Source organism: Apium graveolens, chromosome 4, assembly GCF_009905375.1.
Source record: "Apium graveolens cultivar Ventura chromosome 4, ASM990537v1, whole genome shotgun sequence".
NCBI classification, from domain to species: Eukaryota; Viridiplantae; Streptophyta; class Magnoliopsida; order Apiales; family Apiaceae; genus Apium; species Apium graveolens.
The window spans coordinates 9,394,851-9,415,962 of record NC_133650.1 but is presented as its reverse complement, the minus strand read 5'-3'; the positions used below and the strand labels follow the sequence as shown (position 1 = coordinate 9,415,962).

The following is a 21,112-nucleotide window of genomic DNA, read 5'->3' as shown; positions in this document are numbered from 1 at the left end:
GTTGCACATAGACATCAATTATATCCCAAATAAAGTGATGTCTATGTTCAATTTACACTTGAATATGTCTATCTTTGACATCAGTTTTTTTTATCAAAAATGATGTAAATTAACTTTTTTGACATCAGTTTTTCTTCTTTAAAAGTGATGTATAATTATTTTTGAGATATCATTATTTATTCATTAAAAGTGATGTACAATTGTTTTTTGACATCAGTATTAATTCATTAAAATACGTGTTTGCATCTCAGTATTTCAGCACTATTTTTATTTTTGAAGTTAAATGCTGCAATTGGAAGATCTGAGAATTAATATATATTTGAAATTCTACATTGCCAGTGCAAAATACAAAGATTATTTGATGAAATATTTACAGGATTTTCAGCAAGATCAACCAAATCAAGAGTCACACTAGTTCCCCCTGTTATGATACAAAGTTGTGCGCACTAGTAAGCTGGTTTTGCAACAACTTTACTTTGATGCTATATCCAGTCCATGACTCCCACTCCGTTTAGTCCCTCCACAGTTGATAAAAGTGAGTAATCTGCGGGTTTCACAATAGCTCTTTGTCTCAGAATATGGAGGTGATCTTGATTTGGAAGCAACTCGACATCATAGTTGAAGAGTAAGATTGTTGTTGCACTTACATTGAGGTTTTCGGGAGCAGGGAAGATCTTTCTTTAAGCACCGAGCAACTCTACAAAATAAACTAAGCTAGTTCATGGCGTGCTTATAAAAAACTAGTAGATATCATGTCTATAGAAACTTACGAATTATTTTTTGAAGATGACATGCTGGATACAAGATTCCTGTAAAAGATACAAAAGGAATTTAAAGAAATATTGATATTTAGTTTAAAGAGTATATGAAGCAAGAAGAAACCTACACATTAGATGGCTGGCAGTTATATTCAGCTGTCCGTGAAAAATTGTTGTAAGATACATCACTGCAGCCAATACAATTATGAAATTTGTGAATACGATAAACATGGAACTTAATAATGATCCATCCTGGCATGTGGTTTCTCTAAATCTAGATGATATATTGAACTCAAAGCTGTGTAAAGAACTAACAAATTTTCTTTGCTGCCAGAAATCCAACTTGGTATCTCTCCAGTCAATGAATTGTGATTCAGATACCTACATTCGATTACAAGTTGGTGTCACACTTCTGAGTACATTAGTTTGCAAATTACATACAGGCTAAAGTAAACAGGTATAGGAAAGAAGATAAATTATGCAAGTCCAGCTATCCGAGTTAGTTGCATGTGTTCCTGGAAGGTAATAATTTCTTATAAGAAGTATTTGAAACAAATTCACATACAGATATTGTATACTAAGGTCGTTTAAGAGCGCCATTGAATCTGGTATTCGGCCAGTCAACCGATTAAAGCTCAGATCTCTGCAAACAAATAAAATAAAACTCAAAATGATAAAATTTTGATATATTTCCTAGCATACATGTTTCTGCAGGTTTTTGCATTCAAATGGCACATCACACGCTACACAAGCATATAAAGCTAATTTTTAGGACCTAACTGTAAAAGTAGAACAATACTTTTGAAAATACCATTCCCGACATAACAAGAAGACTGAGTTGCTGGTTATATAATCCAATGAACAACAAAATATTGGATAGAGAGAAAGTATTTGAACTTCGAAGAGAAATCCAGAAGTACCCTTATAATTTACAATGTTCTTCTTTATATGCATAGACAAAACAGTGTAACTAAATTATTATAAGGAGAGTCTCTGAATGTGCTAATGAATTCTACATAGTAATACTTAAAAATATAGGTCTCTGTTGTGTGCTTATATCGACTAATGCATATGTGAAAACATATATAGTACATTGTAATCCCTCACACGCGCATGCACAGACATACATTGTGAGGAACTCCATTACCAGAAATTAGTACCGTATTGAGCAATAATAAAAGTTAGCTTACAGGGTTTTTAGTTGACCAAGTACTCCAAAGTATTCTGGAAGTGCACCATTGATCAAGCAATTTCTTAATATCCTGCAAAAGAAAGAAATGTTAACTAATTTTTTCAGGGAAACACATCTGCATCAGACAAAATTTATGTACGACTTACAGCACATGCAAGGATTGCATATCTTTTAAATCTGGGATAGTAAAATTTCTTCCAGTCCGATCAGATATCCTCCTATCAACAGAAAGCACAGAAGTAATCAACTGATCTCAAAACCAAACCAAAAATCAACTACAATGATAGAAAGTCATGAAGGTATTATACATTGGCTAGATATTTGAGCAGTTCTTACAGTTCTATTAGATTTCTCAGACGGGAGATGCTCAATGGAATTGGACCCTCCAGTCCAGTTCCCTGCAAGTCCCTGCACAAAATTTGAAGTTTATTGAGAGGTATATGTAACCGTAGTTTCTAGAATATGTACTAACAACCAAGTAGAACCAAACTGAAGCATAATCGACCAAAATTACTCACAGTCTTGTCATATTTGTCCAGTTTCCAATGAAATCGGGTATCTTCCCAGAGAAATCATTCCCATCTATCCTACTGCAAGGAGTAGATAATTTTAAGACTCTGTTAAACTTAGAAATATATAGTATAGATGAAGTAGTACTTACAAATCCTCTAGATTCCTCAGGTTGCCAAATGTTTCTGGTATTGTTCCATTTAATTTATTTACAGAAACAACGTTGTGTAGATTGTTTGCAAGATTTCCATCAATAGATAAATAATGATAGAAGTGTTAAAGCATTATATAATTATGTTTTAATTACGATAAAAATGTGAACATATTATGTAATAGATAAAAGCCCTCCATGAAGAACCCTTTAGGCATGTAATTGTAATTCTTACAATCTCCTCAAGCCAATCAAACTTCCAAAGTTTCGAGGAATAGGCCCTTCAAGTAGATTATCTTCCAAAAACCTGAAAAGTTCAGCTCAGATTAAGTCAACCAAAGGTTATACTTGAAATCCAAGTCATATAGATCACATTTTCACTTACAGCTGTTGAAGAGTAGCGATGTTGGCTAGTTCCTGAGGAATCGAACCTTGGATACGATTCCCCAAAAGGGATCTGTAGAAAGGAGAGTTCTAATTTACTACAGCTCTAAGAGGTCATGCTAGGAAGCTTAATTTAAAGATATGTTTAGTTCACTACACTGCACAAAAAAATGCAGACAAGAAATTAGCAAGTATCTCAACAAAACCATACAGAAAGACAACGCGAAGCTGACCAAAAGCTCTGGGAATGGTTCCTCTGAGGACTCAGAGGCATGAACCTCGAGTGAGAAGAAGGCCCAGATGAGAAATTCACATGATCACCAAACCTATTCATTGGGGAGCTTAATCATGTATTAGTCTTATTATAAGATCTGAAGTTTCCCACATCATTCATCCCCGCGAATCCTGTTAATAAGCATCAAGTTCTTAGCAGCCAATACAGAATCATTGCAACAATAATACAGAAATCAGAATACTGAAAGTAGTATCCATATTTAAGTTTTAACTAACAACATGTTATTTTATGACACATACAAGACTCAACCAAAACTAAACCAGGTCATAGTGTTAAACAAAATTTTTGTTTTGTCAACTACAGAGCATGGCACATACATCTGTTTCAACTTTCCACAAAATTAAAGCAACATGAGCTATTTCGAACATAAATATGTGATAAATCATTAATCAGTGACGAACTTTTGCAGGAAAGATCCAGCAGACGAGCACAAACAAGCTTTTAGATGTTCATTCCTCTAGATCCAAACTAAAAGGCAAGTAAAAGGTCATAATATAAAACCAAAATAAACAAAAAAATCATAGATTGGATCAGTTTTCTTTCACATGTACTTTAACTATCACATACATATGTAGTTCCTTATTTATACAACCAATCAAAATTATTCTAGTAAATCTAAAGCTCATCATCAGATATAAAATTTGAAGCAACAGATAAATAATAAGAGGCAGTGATGTACCAATACTAATATCATCTCCGACAACGTCAATTCTATTACACATATTCAAATAAGTAAATTAGGGTTACAATTTCAAAATAAAACAAAATTAAAAATTCAGGGTTTCGATTTTAAAAAACCCCAATTGAAAAGTACTCACAGAGATGACCCTATTTCAAAATAACATAGTAAATTCACTTACCAATTCGAGTTTCTAAAATGATAACCAAGTAGAGAAAATCCTAATTCAAGCTTATCCTCTTACGAGCTTACATAGAAAAATGGAGAGAGATGGTGGAGATGATGGTGGCGAGTGGTGGAGATGATGGTGGTGAGCAGAGCGGCGGTGATGTTCGTGAGTGGGGGTGGTGAGTGGTGGAGATGATGATGGTGGGGTGAGAGAGTCGGAGCGAGAGAGTCGGATGAGAGAGAGAGAGAGAGAGCTTATGTGTGTTCATTTTTTTTAGTTTTTAGTTTTTTAAGTTATGTGTCTCGTGGGGGAAAAACAAAAAGGGGGGGGAGAATATTTGCTAAGGGGGGAAATTTATTTGGCTAAGGCGGAAACAAAAATAAAATGGGCGGGGAGTGAATTTTTTTTTGGAACTTTAGACATCAGTTTTAAAATAACCGATGTTTTAAAACAACATAGACATCATAAAAACACATGGTGATGTTATAAATTCTTTTAACATCAGTGGCAAACCTAACCGATGTCTAATGTGTGATGTCTATTGACAGTTTTCTTGTAGTGTAACTCTAGCACAAGCTACCTTAGCAGTCAAAGCTATAAGTACAATTGCCTATGACAATGTCATGAGAAGGGCAAGTATAGCACATCTATGTGTTATTATGTTGCAAGGCATACAAGGGTTTGAGGCTGGTGTACATGATTGTAACCTAGTCAAATCCCCTTCAATTCAGTTGGAGGTTCCCACTACAGGTGAGGAATAACACACTATCAAAACTACAGAGTAATCTGTGAGTCAAATTGTGACCCTAGTCACAAGTGTTCTTAATGATTCATTCACCTCACACCTCCAAGCTAATATTCTCTTTTCTGAGGAAATGAGTATGATTAGACCTATATGGATTACCCCTAATCATATGATCACAGACAACTCTTCTCAGCCCCCTCTTATTTCTGTAAGTCAAACACAACTGAGCCTTTCATGTAAGAATAAGAGAAAAGATTGAGAGAAAAACAGAGAATAAGAGAGGCAGGATCCTTCCTGGCAAAAAGAGAGGTAGATTAGTGTATGGATTTAGCAATCCTTGTGAGGGAACTCTGACTTTCAAAAGTTATGAGACTAGTGCAGTGGGATGTAGTGAGAATACTTATTCAAAAGAACGGAGAGCTTAGGATTTTTTTTTCTGACAAACTCTTTCTTCAGAAATAAGTGGAACCTCTATTCTATTTGATAAACTCATCTCCACAAATCTCACTGGAGCTTGAAGCTGTAGACAGTGTTCTAAATGAACAATGTGCATCTACACTACTAGAAAAAGTGGAATAGACATCGGCTAAAAACCGATGTCTATGAACAAAAAAATCCGATGTCTTCGTGGGTGATGTTAAAGACCCCCCATTTAACATCGGTTTTAAAACGATGTTAAAGAATACTATAACATCAGTTTTTAAAGATGTTGAATTTCTCATGCACATCTAATCTTCATATATTATCATATAATGATAGATTTATCAATTTAAACATATGTGAGTTAAGCATAATATTTCAATTTACTTATTAAACTGATGTTACTAATACCAGTAACAACGATTTTAAATTAAAACTAATGTAAAAGTATCTTTTCGCATCGGTTCTTTACTTTAAACTGATATCTATTGGTCTTAAACCGATGTCTAGAAAGCTTATAACATCGGTTTTTTGTTTTAAGTTTTTTTTCCCTGTAATATTTAACATCGATTTTGTTTCGTGCGACTGATGTCAATGTTTAACAAACTGATGTATTAAGGTTTGACAGACATTGGTTTTTTATTTTGTAGCTGATGTTAATAGTGTTAAATTTTCTATATAAAATGATGTCTGATCACCTGTTTTATTCATGCAAAATTTAGAAATACAAATGCCAAAAAATTGCGAAAAAAATAAATATGAACCACCAAACATCACTACTATACATTCATCCATAATCTTTTCTAATTACTAGCTATAATATGAATACATGCAACCAAAATAAAGGTGATTTTAGATTATAATATAAGTACTGAGCAAGAAAGACTTTAGCAGAAGCAAACTCAAGAGAGATGCCAGCTATTTCTCCAGTTTTGAGGGCTTTTGCATAGTCATGCGTTGATGTGTACTTCTTGATATTTGCAGAGTCGAAACCCAAGGCATTGATCATGTATAATTTATGAAATGACTCTCTACAATACCCAACTGTTGCATTCATCTTCTTGAGTGTTGCAACATCCTTTGTGGCTGGTGCAAACCGTTGAGTAGTGAGCATACCATAAAGGATGGACGTGTAACTCTGCTGATTACCTTGTGGTGGCTTCAAAAAAGTGGAGAAGGGGACAAAGTACAGCATGTCGTAGAAGTAGTCACATATAGCAATGGTAGCCAACTTAGTATCCATGGCAGCCTGACATAATAATTATAAAACTGAAGTTTAGATTTAAATATATAGATATTAGAAAATAATTTATCACCCAAAGAATATTAGTCTTACATTCAAGGGCAGTTGAACAATTTTAATCTTAGAAACTAGACAGTCCAAGTGATTGTCATCCTGAATGTTAGACAGAAATACACGTTTATCCTCAATAAGGTCTTAGCAGTTTTTTATGACCTGAAATGAAAGGATAAAAGTTAACAAACATCTGTACAGACTTATACAAAGTAGTAATACTTTTATTCTTTGAATTTTAAAAAGAAGTTATTTTAGTATATAACTAATTGGCATCCGACACTTCAACCATACATCAAACTATTGTACAAACATAGATATTTAATGAACCGTTGTGTTCTGTAGTTGCAAGAAAATAGGAAATAACATATTAACAACACACATACCCCAAACGTAACGAGGCCAGGTCCTCTGGCATTGGGTCTCAAACCTTCTACACTATCATTTTCTGTGGGATCAGACAAGCAAAAAGATACAATTGTACAGAAATCACTCATACAAATTCGAAAGCAAACGAACGAAAACACGTACCACAACAAATCCATCAAGACCAGAGGTCCAACATCCATGGTGATGGGCCTTTTTAGTTTCTCTATCTGTTCTACTGTATGTATTGACCTCCCTATACCTCCATGCATGCAGATGATCTTCTTCTCAATAAGGGCCGCAAGGGGAATATAGTTAAAAAGCTGATTGAACTGTGTCCATGCCCAGATTCCATCATTTTCTCCCTGAAAATTCATTAACCACCAGTGCACTTGAAAGTACTTTAGAACAATGATATCTTACAGGACCTACACATCATACCATTCTCTCAATGCATTCAAGATGGAAACCAAATAGTGCATTAATATCTGCAGCCTCATGATTCCCACGTATTAAGTGAACATTCTCAGGATACTCAATCTGAATAGTATACCAAAGAGCTAAAACCATTAAATGAGGGAGGCACTGCAAAATGAAATGAAGCACTAGAATTGTCATGATAGAAACTTGCCTTTAATGCAAGGAGTAGAGTGATAGTCTCCAAGCTGTGCTGCCCTCGATCAACATAATCACCCAGAAATAAATAATCAATGTATCTGAAAAATTAGAATATTGATATAAGGTACTTACTATAAAAAAAAATGGTATTCACATTTTCAGTCCCTAACATCATGCTTCGATAATCACTGATCAATTGTAATCAATATATTACAGAAAAAACCACCATTAAGAACATATATCTCTAGGAAAGGAAGAAAATTAAGAACATCTAGGCCGTGGCAACAATAACAAATATCTAATACATGACAACATGTATACTATGCTTTATCATGCCATGTCTCTAAATTTCTTAGCCTCAAAAACTGACAAATTTTTGTAATCACTTGGAATATATATTTATCTTAAGCATTTTTTGGTAATTCAAGCTTTCCTTTGGTAATATGAGGACATGAGATATGTAGGGAGGTTCAGTCAGTCAAGGGTTGCTTTTGACTTCATCGGTGGTCTGATTAACAAAAATATTCACATCAGCTTCCCTAAACCCAAGATAATATTTCCCTCTGAACATATAAGTTGGTCAGCTCATGGAAGCATTATTAATACTGAACCTACCATGATTAATACAATTGCACATCTGGCCTATTAACTTAAACTGTCCCAGTACAGCTTAAGTGTACAGGTTACTGATTCTTTTATATTAAAGCACATAATGCACAAAGATAAAGGTTCGTGTGAACTTTGTTTAGTACTTACGTTATATCTTCCGATGTATAAGGATATCCATATTCATCGAATAATCGCATTAAATCTTCAAATTGTCCATGAAGGTCACCAAACAATTTGGTAGGAGCTTTTAATTGAAGAACTGTTGGCTCATGCATAAAAATTTGTTCGGCTGCGTAACAAAGCTCACCCACTTTATAAGAATCCAGAAAAAACCTCCTATTAACAGGAGGTTTCCAATTTTGAGGCCTGAGCAATGTAGATATGATCTGTAACACAAGAAAATAAGATTATATTAATAATGCAAAAAAGCACCAAACATCTTTACCGGGATATATTAAAGAAAGAAGGTAAATACAGAGCAAACTAGCATATCGCTTGCTTACCTTTTTGTGCAGACCTTGCGGAGATTTCGGCTTTGCAGGCCTTTTTGTAGGTTGTGATAAGTCATTTTGCAATGGAACCATTCGCCTACTCTCATTCTCAAATTGGTCCAAAGAAACACAGTAGCAAACTCATACAAATATACTCGATAAGGCATTAGTTGGGAGGCTTGGAAGCATATTGAGGTAGTATATTCCTATTAAGGACCTCCTTCTGTCGGAATCACAAGCGAGGTGTATTTTGTAGATAAATTAACAGCTTGGAAATCCATAACAAGAAACGAATTCATAACAATACTCAAGAATATTAAAAACACTTAAAATATTGAAAAATTACCCAATGTAGAACACTACTGAAAACGATTAAAAACATGAAAAATTGCACAACTTATATTAACATGCTCAATGTATTATGCACAATAAGAACAATCACTCAACTAATTAAAAATTAAAAAATTAGGTTTTCAAATTGAAACCCCCAATTCTAAATTAAGGTTTAAAACTTACTTAATTCAAGCTTTAACCTCCAACTCAGACTTGAACCCCGACTTAAACTTGAACTCCGACTTAAACTTCGACTTATCTTTAAACAGACAGCACAGAGAGATATGAGAGCAGAGAGAGAGAGAGAGAGAGAGAGAGAGAGAGAGATAAGAGCCCACAGAGAGAGAGAGAAGAACACACAAGGGACAAGGGAGAGACAACATTCCACACAGAGAGATAGTATATTGAGAGAGTGGTGGGTGTTCTTGGATGAGAGCACAGAAGAGTGAGAGACGAGAGAGGGGACTTTTGTTTTAATGTTACAATCTGTGTATTATGTTTTATGATTTTGATTTTTAATTTTTTTTTTAACTAAAAAGAGGGGAACATTTGGTTGAAAAGATGGGGGAATTTTTGTAAGGCAACAAATAAGGGGGAAATCTTTAAGAGGGAATGAATTATTTGGTTAAGAGGGGGGGAATAGGGAAGGCGCACTGATTAAATTTTTTAAAACAGACTTTTAACATCGGTTGGGCTAAAACACAGATGTTTATAAACACAAAAGACATCGCTTGCTCAAAACCGATGTCTAAAACACCTTTTACATCGGTGCAATAAGCAACCGATGTCTTTGAAGCGATGTCTATTCTACTTTTTCTAGTAGTGCTAGCTGGATCTTTCTACCTGGAGATAATGTCAAAAAGGGGGAGAATATATCTAAATACCTGCCAAAACAGCCGATGGATATGATAATAAAATATTCTATTCTTCACTGGGGGAGAGAAGAATAAATCTAAATGCAACTCAACAAAAGAAGATCAGATGGGAAGATTGGTTTCTGCATTTAGTTAAAGTTTTGACATCATCAATCAGAACTTGTGCATAATTTCATAATGAACAAGTTGGGGGAGATTGTAATATATAATAGATGATGTCAAAGATTACTGGAGCTAACAATGTCATTTGCATCTCTGATCATAGTATGAAGCAAATCAAATGGACATCTGATCTGAGTAGAAGATTAATGAATAATTATTTTCAGTAATCTGTTAAGCTTGGGGTCAACTCTAAGTAAGTTGTATTGTTATCTTAATCTGTATTTTGTACTTGTAACACTTAAAGTCTATAAAAATGCAAAGGAGCAGACTGGAGTCTTTTTCCTAAAACAGTATCAAGCCTAAGGATTTTATCTGGATGAAGATCAAGAAGATCATGCCTCAGAAGAATTTTGAAGAAGCTTGGAGTTGAATAGATTAAGTCAAGATCTCTACAAGTCACAAATTTAATGTTATAGAGAAGTCATTCGAGAACTCCAGAGAGTACCCGACGGATAAGCAATATCTACTCGATGGATGAGTAATATCTACTCGACGGATGAGCAATATATACTCGACGGATGAGCTATATATCTACTCGACGGATGAGCAATATCCATCGGGAGTGGAGAAGTTAGGAAAGCTACTCGAGAACTCAAGAAGATATCGACAAGCCAATTTAAAGAACTGAAGATTGGAGATATCTGCAAGTCATTTCTTCACTAGAGAACTCAGAGTTATCGATAAGTCATAGTGAAGATGTGAAGACTGGAGATCTCGACAAGCTGAAGACCTCTACAAGTCAAACTCAATATGGAATGCTAGAGATCTCGATAATCCTATGTACTTATCGAGATGTCAAGTATTCTATTAATTCAAACTGGAGATCTCGAAATACAGTCTCAAAGTACAGAATTACAGATCAGTTCAATATCTAGGATAAACAATCAACAAACAATCCAACAGCTAGATTGACAAGTCTACAAAAAGTAGCCTGAAGAGTGTGTAAGATCAATGGCAAAGATTAACTGACAGAGGAAGATTAAAGTAAACACGGGATGCTAAAGATACGCTAAGCCAGATATGAAAGATTTGCTTTTCTATAAATATAAATGATAATTGACAGTTTAGAAAAGCTAATAGCATGTTTATTATCCACTGTGTAAACCAGCAGTTAACTGAGTTATAAAGTTAACATTGGTCCTCTAGTTAGAAGCAACAATTTAGACCAAATCTCTTGTATCACTCTCAAGAAGAAGCTGAGCTCTTTAACATCAAAGAGCTTAGAAATTTTGTAGCAAAACAGTCTTAATTTTTAATATAAAAATTAAGTGAGTTTTGAAGATTTGTGTTCTTTATTTTATGCAAGTTTAAATTCTGCATGAACACTTTTCTATACAAGATTTAATTTACTTTGTTCAACCATTAACTTTCAAGAAAAGCCTAAAATCAGAAAAACACATTCACCCCCCCTCTGTGTGTGATTCATTACCTAACATGTCTATCTAGGCGTAAGGTGTCAACAATACAAGTTCACAATCGGTAGTGTATATCGTTCCAAGTGGTTGTCTTAGCTACCCAACATAGCAATTCCCATTCACAAGTTTGAAAATATTTTTTGACATATATGTATTATCGCGATAATATATGCAAAATATTTTAAATGCATTTCAAACATAATAAATATGCCAATTTAAAATTGTCGCGATATTTATTTTCCCGAAAATAATGCTCTTTTTTAAACATTTTCCCAAAATTATGCAACTAGCATAAATATTTTATATTTTAGAAAGATGCAGCTCGTACGATCTTCTAAAAATAAAAATAAATCTCCAAAACAAATACTTCGTACAATATTTTCAAAAATATACGTGTCGTCTAAAATTAGAATGGCACAATAATTTTACAATCATAAAAATATGTGACTCGCACGAATTTTATCACTAAATATTTTTCTTATAAAAATAATTAAAAACATAATATTCATGCATGCATCACATGATACTCGAACAACAAATATATATTTAATTGCAGGAAAAATTAAATAAAAATTCAGAAGACTTATCTTTGTATTTTGTCGAGCATTTGGGCTGAACCGGGAGGTAAGTCATTGTTTTTCTATTCTCCGATGGGGACTCGACTTTATTTTCCAATTTCCAGCAAATTGTGGCTTTGTATTTTTTTGCTTTGATTTCACTTTGTCCACGTAAATCATTCGTTGGCCTTGTGATGACTTCATTCTTCTACCGCGCTGAGTCCTGTTTTTTTTTTTTACTTTGTTCTTTGTTAGCAGCCGTTGTCTTGCTCCGCTTATAACACTGTGCTGCTTTTTCAACTCTGAAAAATTAATCATGTGGCTTTTTTTTACAGTCGACCCCCCGTGTCCATTACTGTAAACCCAAAGCCCGATGTGTATAATTTTTTGAATATTATTTGTCCTCCGCGAATAATGAAAGAGGCCCATCTTTCTAGCGCCAAATGTTGTTGGAGGAAATTTCGCAACAACACGAAATCGGAGGGTTGCTGGAATATTGGAATATTAGAGTGATTTGTGTGTAATTGTGAGATTAGGGTTTATGAAAAAGAAAGGTTGGACTTGGGAGGTGTCTCGATTTATCTCGTTATATCGGATCCCTTTGACAAGATACCTGCATACCAATTTATATTGGATCAAGCCTACGCAGTTCTGTGAAATTTGGGTTTATCCCTAACAGACTTTAGGGATAAGTTTCGTTAATGTGATAATTACCAATTTTATCTGATTTAATCCGAGCGTTGCGATATCTTCCTGATTTGAAAAATATCGTTGAGAGATATTTTTTGTTATTAATTTATTGAGATTAATTCTTTTCTCGTTTCGGAGAGAGGATAACTTGGGTTTTAAGTAATTAATTATTAAATAGAATTAATAATTAATAAATTATAAAATTATTAAAAAGTATTTGTCATGCCAAAACGTGGTATAACACATACCTGATGTATTTCTTGTTCCCGATAGTGGTCACGTGGTTTTATCTTGGTCAATTCTTAATAAGTTTGAAATAATTTTCGGTTCCTAATCAAATTCAGTTAAATTCAATTATGTGTACCAATATGTCGTAATTAGAAGTTTAGAACATAAGTATAGGTATCAAAATTGGTGTAATAGTTATTATTGTTAATAATTGAGAATAATACCATTAGTTACAATATTTAATGTTTATTTATTATTTTATTCTGAATTTAGTAACATTTATTTTTTCAGTTACGTCAAAAAGACTTTATTAATTTTACAATATTATTTTTAAAAAATTCAATTTTATAGTAATTAAACTTTATCAATTTTTACTATAATTTTGAACTTTCTCACTATCTTTAAGTTGTTCGTTACTTATCTATTTAAGGGTCATATAATTTAGATTTCGATCAAATGATGGTTTTAATTTAAATGCTAATTATGTTAATAGTTAAATGTCAATTATTGCAATTAATTTCATAAAGGATATGCTTTTTGGTAACTTTTGATTTAATTTTGATGTCTTTTCAATTTTACTAAAATTACGCAACATGATTTCTGTCCTAATAGTAATTTAATTCTTACATAGCTGTAGGTAAGAGGTGAGGTGAAAAGGTGAAGAAGATGATGGAATATTCTGACAAAATATTATTGATGGGTTTTATGGCATAAATTTTAAGCATAGGGACAATTTCGTGATTGTATAATATATTTTTGGTTTTTTATCTAAAAATATATATAATAATATATTTAAATTGGCAAAAATATATTTTTACTTAAATATTAATACTCTCACTTATCTCTACTTAAAAAAATTAATATTATAATTTAATCTCATAAACTTTACCTACAATTATTTTGTCTGAATAATTATTGTTTTATTTAAAAAAATCAAACTTATATTTTGTTTTCTTAATATTATTTTAAATTATTATGAATAAATTACTATTTAATCAATCAAACTACGTAAGTATATTGTTTTTATAAAAAAAATAATATTTTTAATAAATCAGATTATAATATGTCTTTTTTGGTAAAATTAAAAATTATATTATGTATTTACTATAATGACCTTGTACTTTTTATGGTTAAGAAACAAAAAGTAACTGTTACTTGAAAAAGGAAGCTTATTTCAATATCTAGGGACATACTGCTACCAATTTAAGTATATGTACTTAAATATTTTTTCGCCAAAACTTAAGAATTACAAAGTGCAATATACAATACTCTAAAAATTGGAGGGAAAAATTTCATTAAAAATGTTTATATATTTTTGAGTTTTTTTAGTATGTAAAGAAATTACATTCATAATTTGGTAATCAATAAATCTCCAATAAAATATACTATTACATACACACGTAAACAGATGCACTTTCCCTTTCCCCTTTCTCAAACTCGATACAAAAATAAATTGCATATAGAGAGAGAGACGGAGAGAGAGAGAGACGGAGATTTTGCACGGAGAGAGAGAAATGGTGGCAATATCGCTATACAGAGGAAACCTACACAAAGTACCCGACGTTCCTCGTAAATGGCTTGCCCCAACTCCAACTATTTCCCCTAAAGACTTCAAAATTTTAGTCCACCGTCGTAATAAAGCCCTTGCTCGTCTTCAATCAACCACCCCCATTAACCCTAATCAAGATTTTCATGAAATTCTTGAAGTTAATCAAGCCCATGTCCAGGCCCAATCCCAAGCCCACAATCAGACACCCCAGGTTAATGATATCAATCAATTACTCAATTTGGATGATCAGAATCATGGGGGTGATGTTAAAGCTGATGGGGCTGAAGTTATTGAGCTCAATTTAGGTGATGATGAGGTAAAAGGTGTCGATGCGAATACGGGTTCTGAGGTAATGATCACGGGCCTTGTGTGATTAGTTTGTGATAAATTTTTCATTTTGCATATAATTGAGTAATATGTGATTTATTAACTGAGAATGTTAGGGACTATTATTATGTGAGTGATGATATTATCGGCGTATAAATTAATTAGAACTGATGGAATCCTTGGCGCTATGTTTAGCCACCTATCTTAATTGATGTTCCGGTCAAAGCTATTGCAAAATGAAGATAGATATTTCTTAGAATTAGATTGAACAACACGCTTTTGCAGTATTCAGGCTTGTTCTACTCTTACATTGTAAATGGATTTAGAGAAAGTCTAGTAGACTAGCTATTCAAGCTCTTAAATTGAAATTTTAAGGAATGAGAATGTGCTCCAACAATCTCCTAGTGCTTCCTTAAATCACATAATCTCCCATTCACTGCTTATTTTAAAGTAATAGCCCCATCTTTTTCAGGATCATCTAAACGATATTTTATAATAATACTATGAACAAGGAGTAAATATAAGTAGTATTGTTGGAGACAAACATGCTTATTCATGTCTTAAGTAACTAAGACCTAATTTTTTATATTGATGTGATCGCAGTTATCTAGACATTCCCACAATTAATGGCCGTCATTATTTAGTTACTTAGATTGAAATCTGAACAACTACACTCCTATATTGAACAAGTCTGCACAAAAGGACTAAAGATAATCTCACTTCTTTAGACCATCAGTTTCTAGTTTCTACGGAAAAGTGACGCGAGAACTACTATGTGGTTCATGATTATGAGGCTTTTATTGGACATCAGATGGTGGAATATTAATTTTTAAAATATTTGTTTTGTTGTAGACTATCATCAAGAAGCATTGATGAATACATTACACAATTTATATGATGTTGCCATGTGTGATTGTGTGGAGGGACGTGTTATTGATTGTTTAATTTGTGGGGGTAACTAGGAGTGGAGGGGGAATTATGATGATACTTTTATTTTTTAAAAGATGATGCACCATGCTTGACATGAGCTGTGATGTGTGATGCCAAAACTTAAATTTTTTGCATTTTATAAGATTTATCATGATACTAGGGTCCCGTTGTAAAATAATTCATGTGAAAATATTTTCCTAATTTCCCATGTTTTGTTAAAAAGATATTGTAATCTTAAATTGGGTGGCACTTTTTTTAAATTTTCTTATGTCATCTCTCCCCTCTATCTAATTTTCTGTCCTTATTGCTCCATAACCATCCATTGTTATTCCGCCACCAACCGGTGCTGATTGTTCAAGATCAGAATTTGGTAGATCTTAGTGATTTGTAAAAAGAATTAAAAAATAAGAATGTAATCTTGTACGACTTTCTAACAAAAATATAGTAAAAGTACCACTCCCTCAAGCAAAATCCGTTCCCAGTTAACAAAATAATATTTTTGAATGCTTTTTCGACAATCCAACCACTTGGATGTAAAAACCTAATTGATGATATATTTCTTTTTCTTGATAATCAAATTCTGTGTGTCTTGATATTTTCATTATATTTGATTGTTTTATTTGCTAGATTAATAGCAAAGAAGAAAGGAAAAGAGAGATTGAAGAGAAATTAAAAATTTTGAACGCAAAAAAGCATGAATTGGTTCAATCACTTAAACAGGTAATCTTCTATGGAAAGACTGGTGGATTCGTCATTAAACTGAAACGTCTTGAACCTTGACTTGCTAATGTGTTGCCAACAATGGTGTTTAACAGATATTAAATGCAGAAGAGCAACTAAAGAGACGAAGTAATGAGCAAGGGATGGCTATTCAACCACCTGTTTCACTTCAAGTAGATGTTACATTTGACTCTGGATCAAGACATCTCACTCCTGGAATTTGCTCTGATGGAATCCTGCGTGACGGGGAAGGAAGAGAAGCATATGATGCTTCAAACCATAATATCCATCCCCGCAATTTTCTTCGAATGAGTAGTGTATCACCATCTTCGGATTCTCCTCATAGGAGGCCTTTCCATAGTGCGGTAATGTTTTTGATCTCATGAACTATTTCCATAGTGCGGTAATGTTTTTGATCTCATGAACTATTATATACTACAAACTATGTTATGGTCTTTAATTGATTAACCACATTAGCTTAGTATATTGTACCTATGTAAAATGTAATAAAATTGAACATAGATGTGCATAATGAAACATAACTTCTTTTCTGTCAATCATCTTTATGCATGAATAATTTAGATGCATATCTAAATCTGGCTGATCAAGCAAATTTTAAAATTTTATTGTGAGAAAACATGGATGTTTGATACCTATATGAAAAATTATCGAACGTGCAATGCATTGGATTGCTTCAATTTACTTTTCATTTATATGCTAGCACATAAAAATTTCCAGGATAACAGCTCCTGTTAAACCTCTGTTCTTTTGACCTCAGAGATCGAGGAGTGCCTCAAATAATATAATTTCTAAAATGCCAATTGTGTCTCATTCAATATATTATTGTCGAATTGTGCAGGTCCCACCTGCCTCTCGAGCAACTCTGGGGTCCTCCGCTAGTCCATCACGCTTTGCTCCAACTGGGCAGCAAGGTAATTCAGCAAGTCTACCTACAGTCTCTGTATCCGGAACAAATTACATTGCATCCTCTCCTTCGCCTGCAGCATCGGGGGGAACTTCAGTGTTTAAAGATAAGAGGCACATAAGTCCGTGGAAATAATCCCTTGCTTGCATTCTCTAAGCTGTATGAGGGCTCAAATTTTAATGCTGCATTGCACTAAATCTGCTGTCTTCATTTTTTTTCTTTTGTGATTGTGAACACACCTTGTCTTTGTCAATATTTGAACCCCGCCTCCCGTCAAAAGGAGGTGAGTGATGTACGTGGTGTTTTTATCTTCAATCAGTATTAGATGTTTAATTTATATTTGTGCAATGCTAATTTACGAGTTCTTTAAGTTTACGACTGCAGTGCCTAGTTACAAGCAAAACCGCCAGCAAATTATATCCTCCCTGTCCCGCTAGAATCTATACATATTTTGAGAATTTTATAAAGTATAATTTTATTAATTTTTTTTAAAAAAAATTGAATAAAAGTTTATACATAAAATTTTTATTTAAATTTTTTTTTAAAAAAATATTATGAAATAATGTTTTAAAAAAACATTGAAAAACGTGTTAAAAGTAATGTATAGAAATTAATGTGACATAAGCGGGTGAAGAACAAATTTAGCCTATTTTTATACAAAATTAACAAAAATAAACAATTTCTGAAAAGTTGGCCAATTTTAGCTGTTGGATATCCACCATATATGAAATACCCAACTACCAGTGGAGTATCTTATACAAATTGGGATACCCAACTGACAGTGGAGTATTCAATCAGTCAAAATTGGCTACTTTTTTCAGAATGACTATTTTTGTTAATTTTTTTCAAAAATCGGCTATTTTTATCATTTTTTCTAAATTGTTTTGTTATACACCCCTCAGTCCCTCACCCGTCCCTGTACTGAAGAAGTGACCATGTACGAGATGTCTGAATTTTGTTACCCAGTCCAACCGGATTTATGATGACGTCAGCACGTCTGATTCTGATATCTGAACAGGATGGTGGAGTCGCTGAATGGACAGCGTTGGCGTATACTCATCAACTAAACCCACTGACATACAATATGGAATAGAGTAATTTTATATTATTACATAGGTACATAACATAGACGCAACTTCGGATCCTATATTCTACTGTATTGTTAATGTAATCAAACATTAATTAATAAATCTATGACAAGTATTTTAAGTTTTTTCTTTAATATGATTTTTAATTAATGGAAACACCGGCTTTTATGTAGTAAAGACAAGGAGGGCATGGTATGGTCAGAAGCTGTAACCACATGGCGCAGTACCACAATACAATATAATTTACAACTACTATTTCACATAGCTAAACAGATGTTAATCGATATCATTATTACTTGGTCGTTTTGGATTTAAACTCGATTTTGCTTGTCCATTAACTTCTAATTCTCTTCACAACACACATATTTAAGGAGATAATGAAAATTCGGAAATGATTTCTTCCAAGTACAATAAAATTTTATTGTGCAAAAGTTATATAACACTGCATTTTTCAGATTTTAATGAAAGGAAAGAATATGTTAAGACTCGATTGAAGTTGGCTTTAAGTTAATTTTCGATAGACCGTAATAATAACACGACTTAATCTTGATGAAAACCCTGTAAAAGAAAACAAGATGGTCGTGTGGATATTTGATTAAGTTTTAACAAAAAACTCTCGAAAACTGATAATTATAAGAAGCTGGCGCACCACACATCACATGTGTTGCCTTGCCTAAAAGGACAGTCAAAGTCAAACATATGTATCAACATAACTTCCACCTCCTTCTCTTATCCTCCACTTCCGGCTCATGTTAGAACAAAGTGTAACCAGATCTCACCTCAATCCTCTCCCTCCATTACATCTCTCCCTCTCTCTCTCTCTCTCTCTCTCTCTTGTAACTAGTTATACAACCCAATGTCTCACCACTCTACACACCTGCACAACTTAGCAAAAACCAGTCAAGACCCAAAAACATCCATGGATCCCACTCACAAAAAGCACCCAAAGTCTCCACCTTTCATCAACACCACCACCATCACTACCAAACCCCACTCTAAACCCCAACAACCCACCACTATCTACTCTCCAAATGTACAAAATATTTCCAACCACTTTTCAAGATTGTACTCTAATCATAAAGCCCTTTCTTCCTCTACCCCTTCTGGGCCCCCACTTCCACAAGCCCAGCCTTCTCTTGACACTCATTTTCAACCCAAACCCATGTCTCTCTCCACCATTTCTGATGGCCCAGTTTCAAAAATCACCAGAAAATACAGAAGAAATGGTTCAGATGTAGATGAGATGTTCCCAAAAAATGGTCTTGAAGATGGTGTCAAGAAGTCAATCAAGAAGTCTAGTGAAGAGGTTCTTGATACAAAGAGGGAGATTAAAACAGATGAAATCAAGAAACCAACTAAGAAAGATATTGTGGTTGTTGAGACAAAGAATCAAGAAATTGAAGTGTTGAAAAGGCCTTCTAGTTTGGTAGCAGCTGGGGGGAGAAGAAGGTCATTTTGTAGCTCAAAAACTGAGCTAGCTGATTTCTTGAGTTGTAATGGAGTGAAAGTAGTGTCAGCTGACATGCCACCATTTATGCAGATTCATGCTGTCGATTTTGCAAGAAAGACTTATGATAGTCTTGAGAAATTCACTGCCAAGACCCTTGCTTCAACTCTCAAAAAGGTACCTCCTTTACCACTCTTTCAAGATTCTTAATTCATTTAGTTTGTACTTTTAAGTTCCGCGGTACAGCTTGTTATTCGTTTATCTCTATAATCACCAAAATGATGTATAAATGTTAGCCCAAGTTTTATTTAAGTGTACATTGTTTTTAAACCATTATTATGAACAAAATTTTGGGTTTATTAAATTTGGGATGTACTAGTGATTAATGGTGTCTGGGGATTGCCATATTTGCAGGAGTTTGATGGGGTATATGGGCCTGCTTGGCACTGCATAGTGGGGACAAGTTTTGGGTCTTTTGTAACACATTCAGTAGGTGGTTTCTTGTATTTCTCCATGGATCACAAGCTATATATCCTGTTGTTCAAAACCACTGTACAAAAAGCTGAGTAGTAATTTAAAAGGATCCAATAATTTAGGCCTAGCTAGCTTCTAAAAGGTGAACATGTTAGTGTTATACTACTACTGCTAGACTCTGCTGGTACAGATTATAATTTTATGGCAAATGTACACAAACTTGTACATTGGTTTTGCTCAGAAAAGCATGTGTAATGTCTTTTCAATCAGTCATTGGCCAATGTAATTCTTGTGAGTTTGGAGTTTGGACAAAGGGTAGAGATCCCATTTACTGTTTTTACTGTTAGGGCGTCAGAATATGTAGAATATTTATTAATTTATGATAGTAAAATGTTACTGTAGGAAAGTTTCTTTCACTTGCTTCATTTTCACTTCTTGATTTGACGACATCTTATGTTTCTTCATTTAATTGTGTCAGATTATTGGTTGTATTTTAAGATTTATGATTTTGATGGGTCTGAATAGATTTAATTGTTGAACTTTTGATTGAGCTCAGTACTCTAAATGTATCACCCTCATTCTCGTTCACAAAGCTAAATCAATGAATATTTCTTTGTTATATTAAGTCGTGTTTATCAAATATAGTAATATATTAGCTATTTGTAAATCAAGGCTATTTGTTAATCGAGCTCTTAGTAGAATAAAATAATA

The 21,112-nt window shown here is 33.5% G+C and overlaps 3 protein-coding genes and 1 long non-coding RNA gene across 4 annotated transcripts; 2 read left to right on the top strand and 2 right to left on the bottom strand.

Moving 5' to 3' along the window:
* Window positions 1-1,200: 1,200 nt before the first annotated feature.
* On the bottom strand, window positions 1,201-2,135 carry LOC141721029 (uncharacterized). Its single transcript, XR_012574638.1, has 3 exons — window positions 2,097-2,135; window positions 1,949-2,020; window positions 1,201-1,273 (listed from the first exon to the last, which is right to left on the bottom strand). It is a non-coding gene; the product is annotated as an uncharacterized LOC141721029 (long non-coding RNA).
* Window positions 2,136-2,842: 707 nt separating this feature from the next.
* LOC141718298 (serine/threonine-protein phosphatase BSL1-like) lies at window positions 2,843-8,980 on the bottom strand. Its single transcript, XM_074520682.1, has 9 exons — window positions 8,899-8,980; window positions 8,694-8,821; window positions 8,338-8,576; window positions 7,595-7,679; window positions 7,405-7,503; window positions 6,984-7,328; window positions 6,640-6,699; window positions 6,176-6,552; window positions 2,843-2,918 (listed from the first exon to the last, which is right to left on the bottom strand). The coding sequence occupies exons 1-9, from the start codon at window positions 8,978-8,980 to the stop codon at window positions 2,843-2,845; spliced, it is 1,491 nt and encodes a 496-aa protein (XP_074376783.1).
* A 5,358-nt stretch (window positions 8,981-14,338) lies between these two features.
* LOC141717692 (uncharacterized) lies at window positions 14,339-17,729 on the top strand. The gene is made up of 4 exons (XM_074519866.1): window positions 14,339-14,839; window positions 16,375-16,467; window positions 16,563-16,832; window positions 17,327-17,729. The coding sequence occupies exons 1-4, from the start codon at window positions 14,456-14,458 to the stop codon at window positions 17,525-17,527; spliced, it is 948 nt and encodes a 315-aa protein (XP_074375967.1). The 5' UTR covers window positions 14,339-14,455; the 3' UTR covers window positions 17,528-17,729.
* A 1,402-nt stretch (window positions 17,730-19,131) lies between these two features.
* On the top strand, window positions 19,132-20,904 carry LOC141717691 (uncharacterized). The gene is made up of 2 exons (XM_074519865.1): window positions 19,132-20,104; window positions 20,342-20,904. Exons 1-2 carry the CDS (start codon window positions 19,337-19,339, stop codon window positions 20,495-20,497), a joined length of 924 nt encoding a protein of 307 aa, XP_074375966.1. The 5' UTR covers window positions 19,132-19,336; the 3' UTR covers window positions 20,498-20,904.
* The last annotated feature ends 208 nt before the right edge of the window (window positions 20,905-21,112 follow it).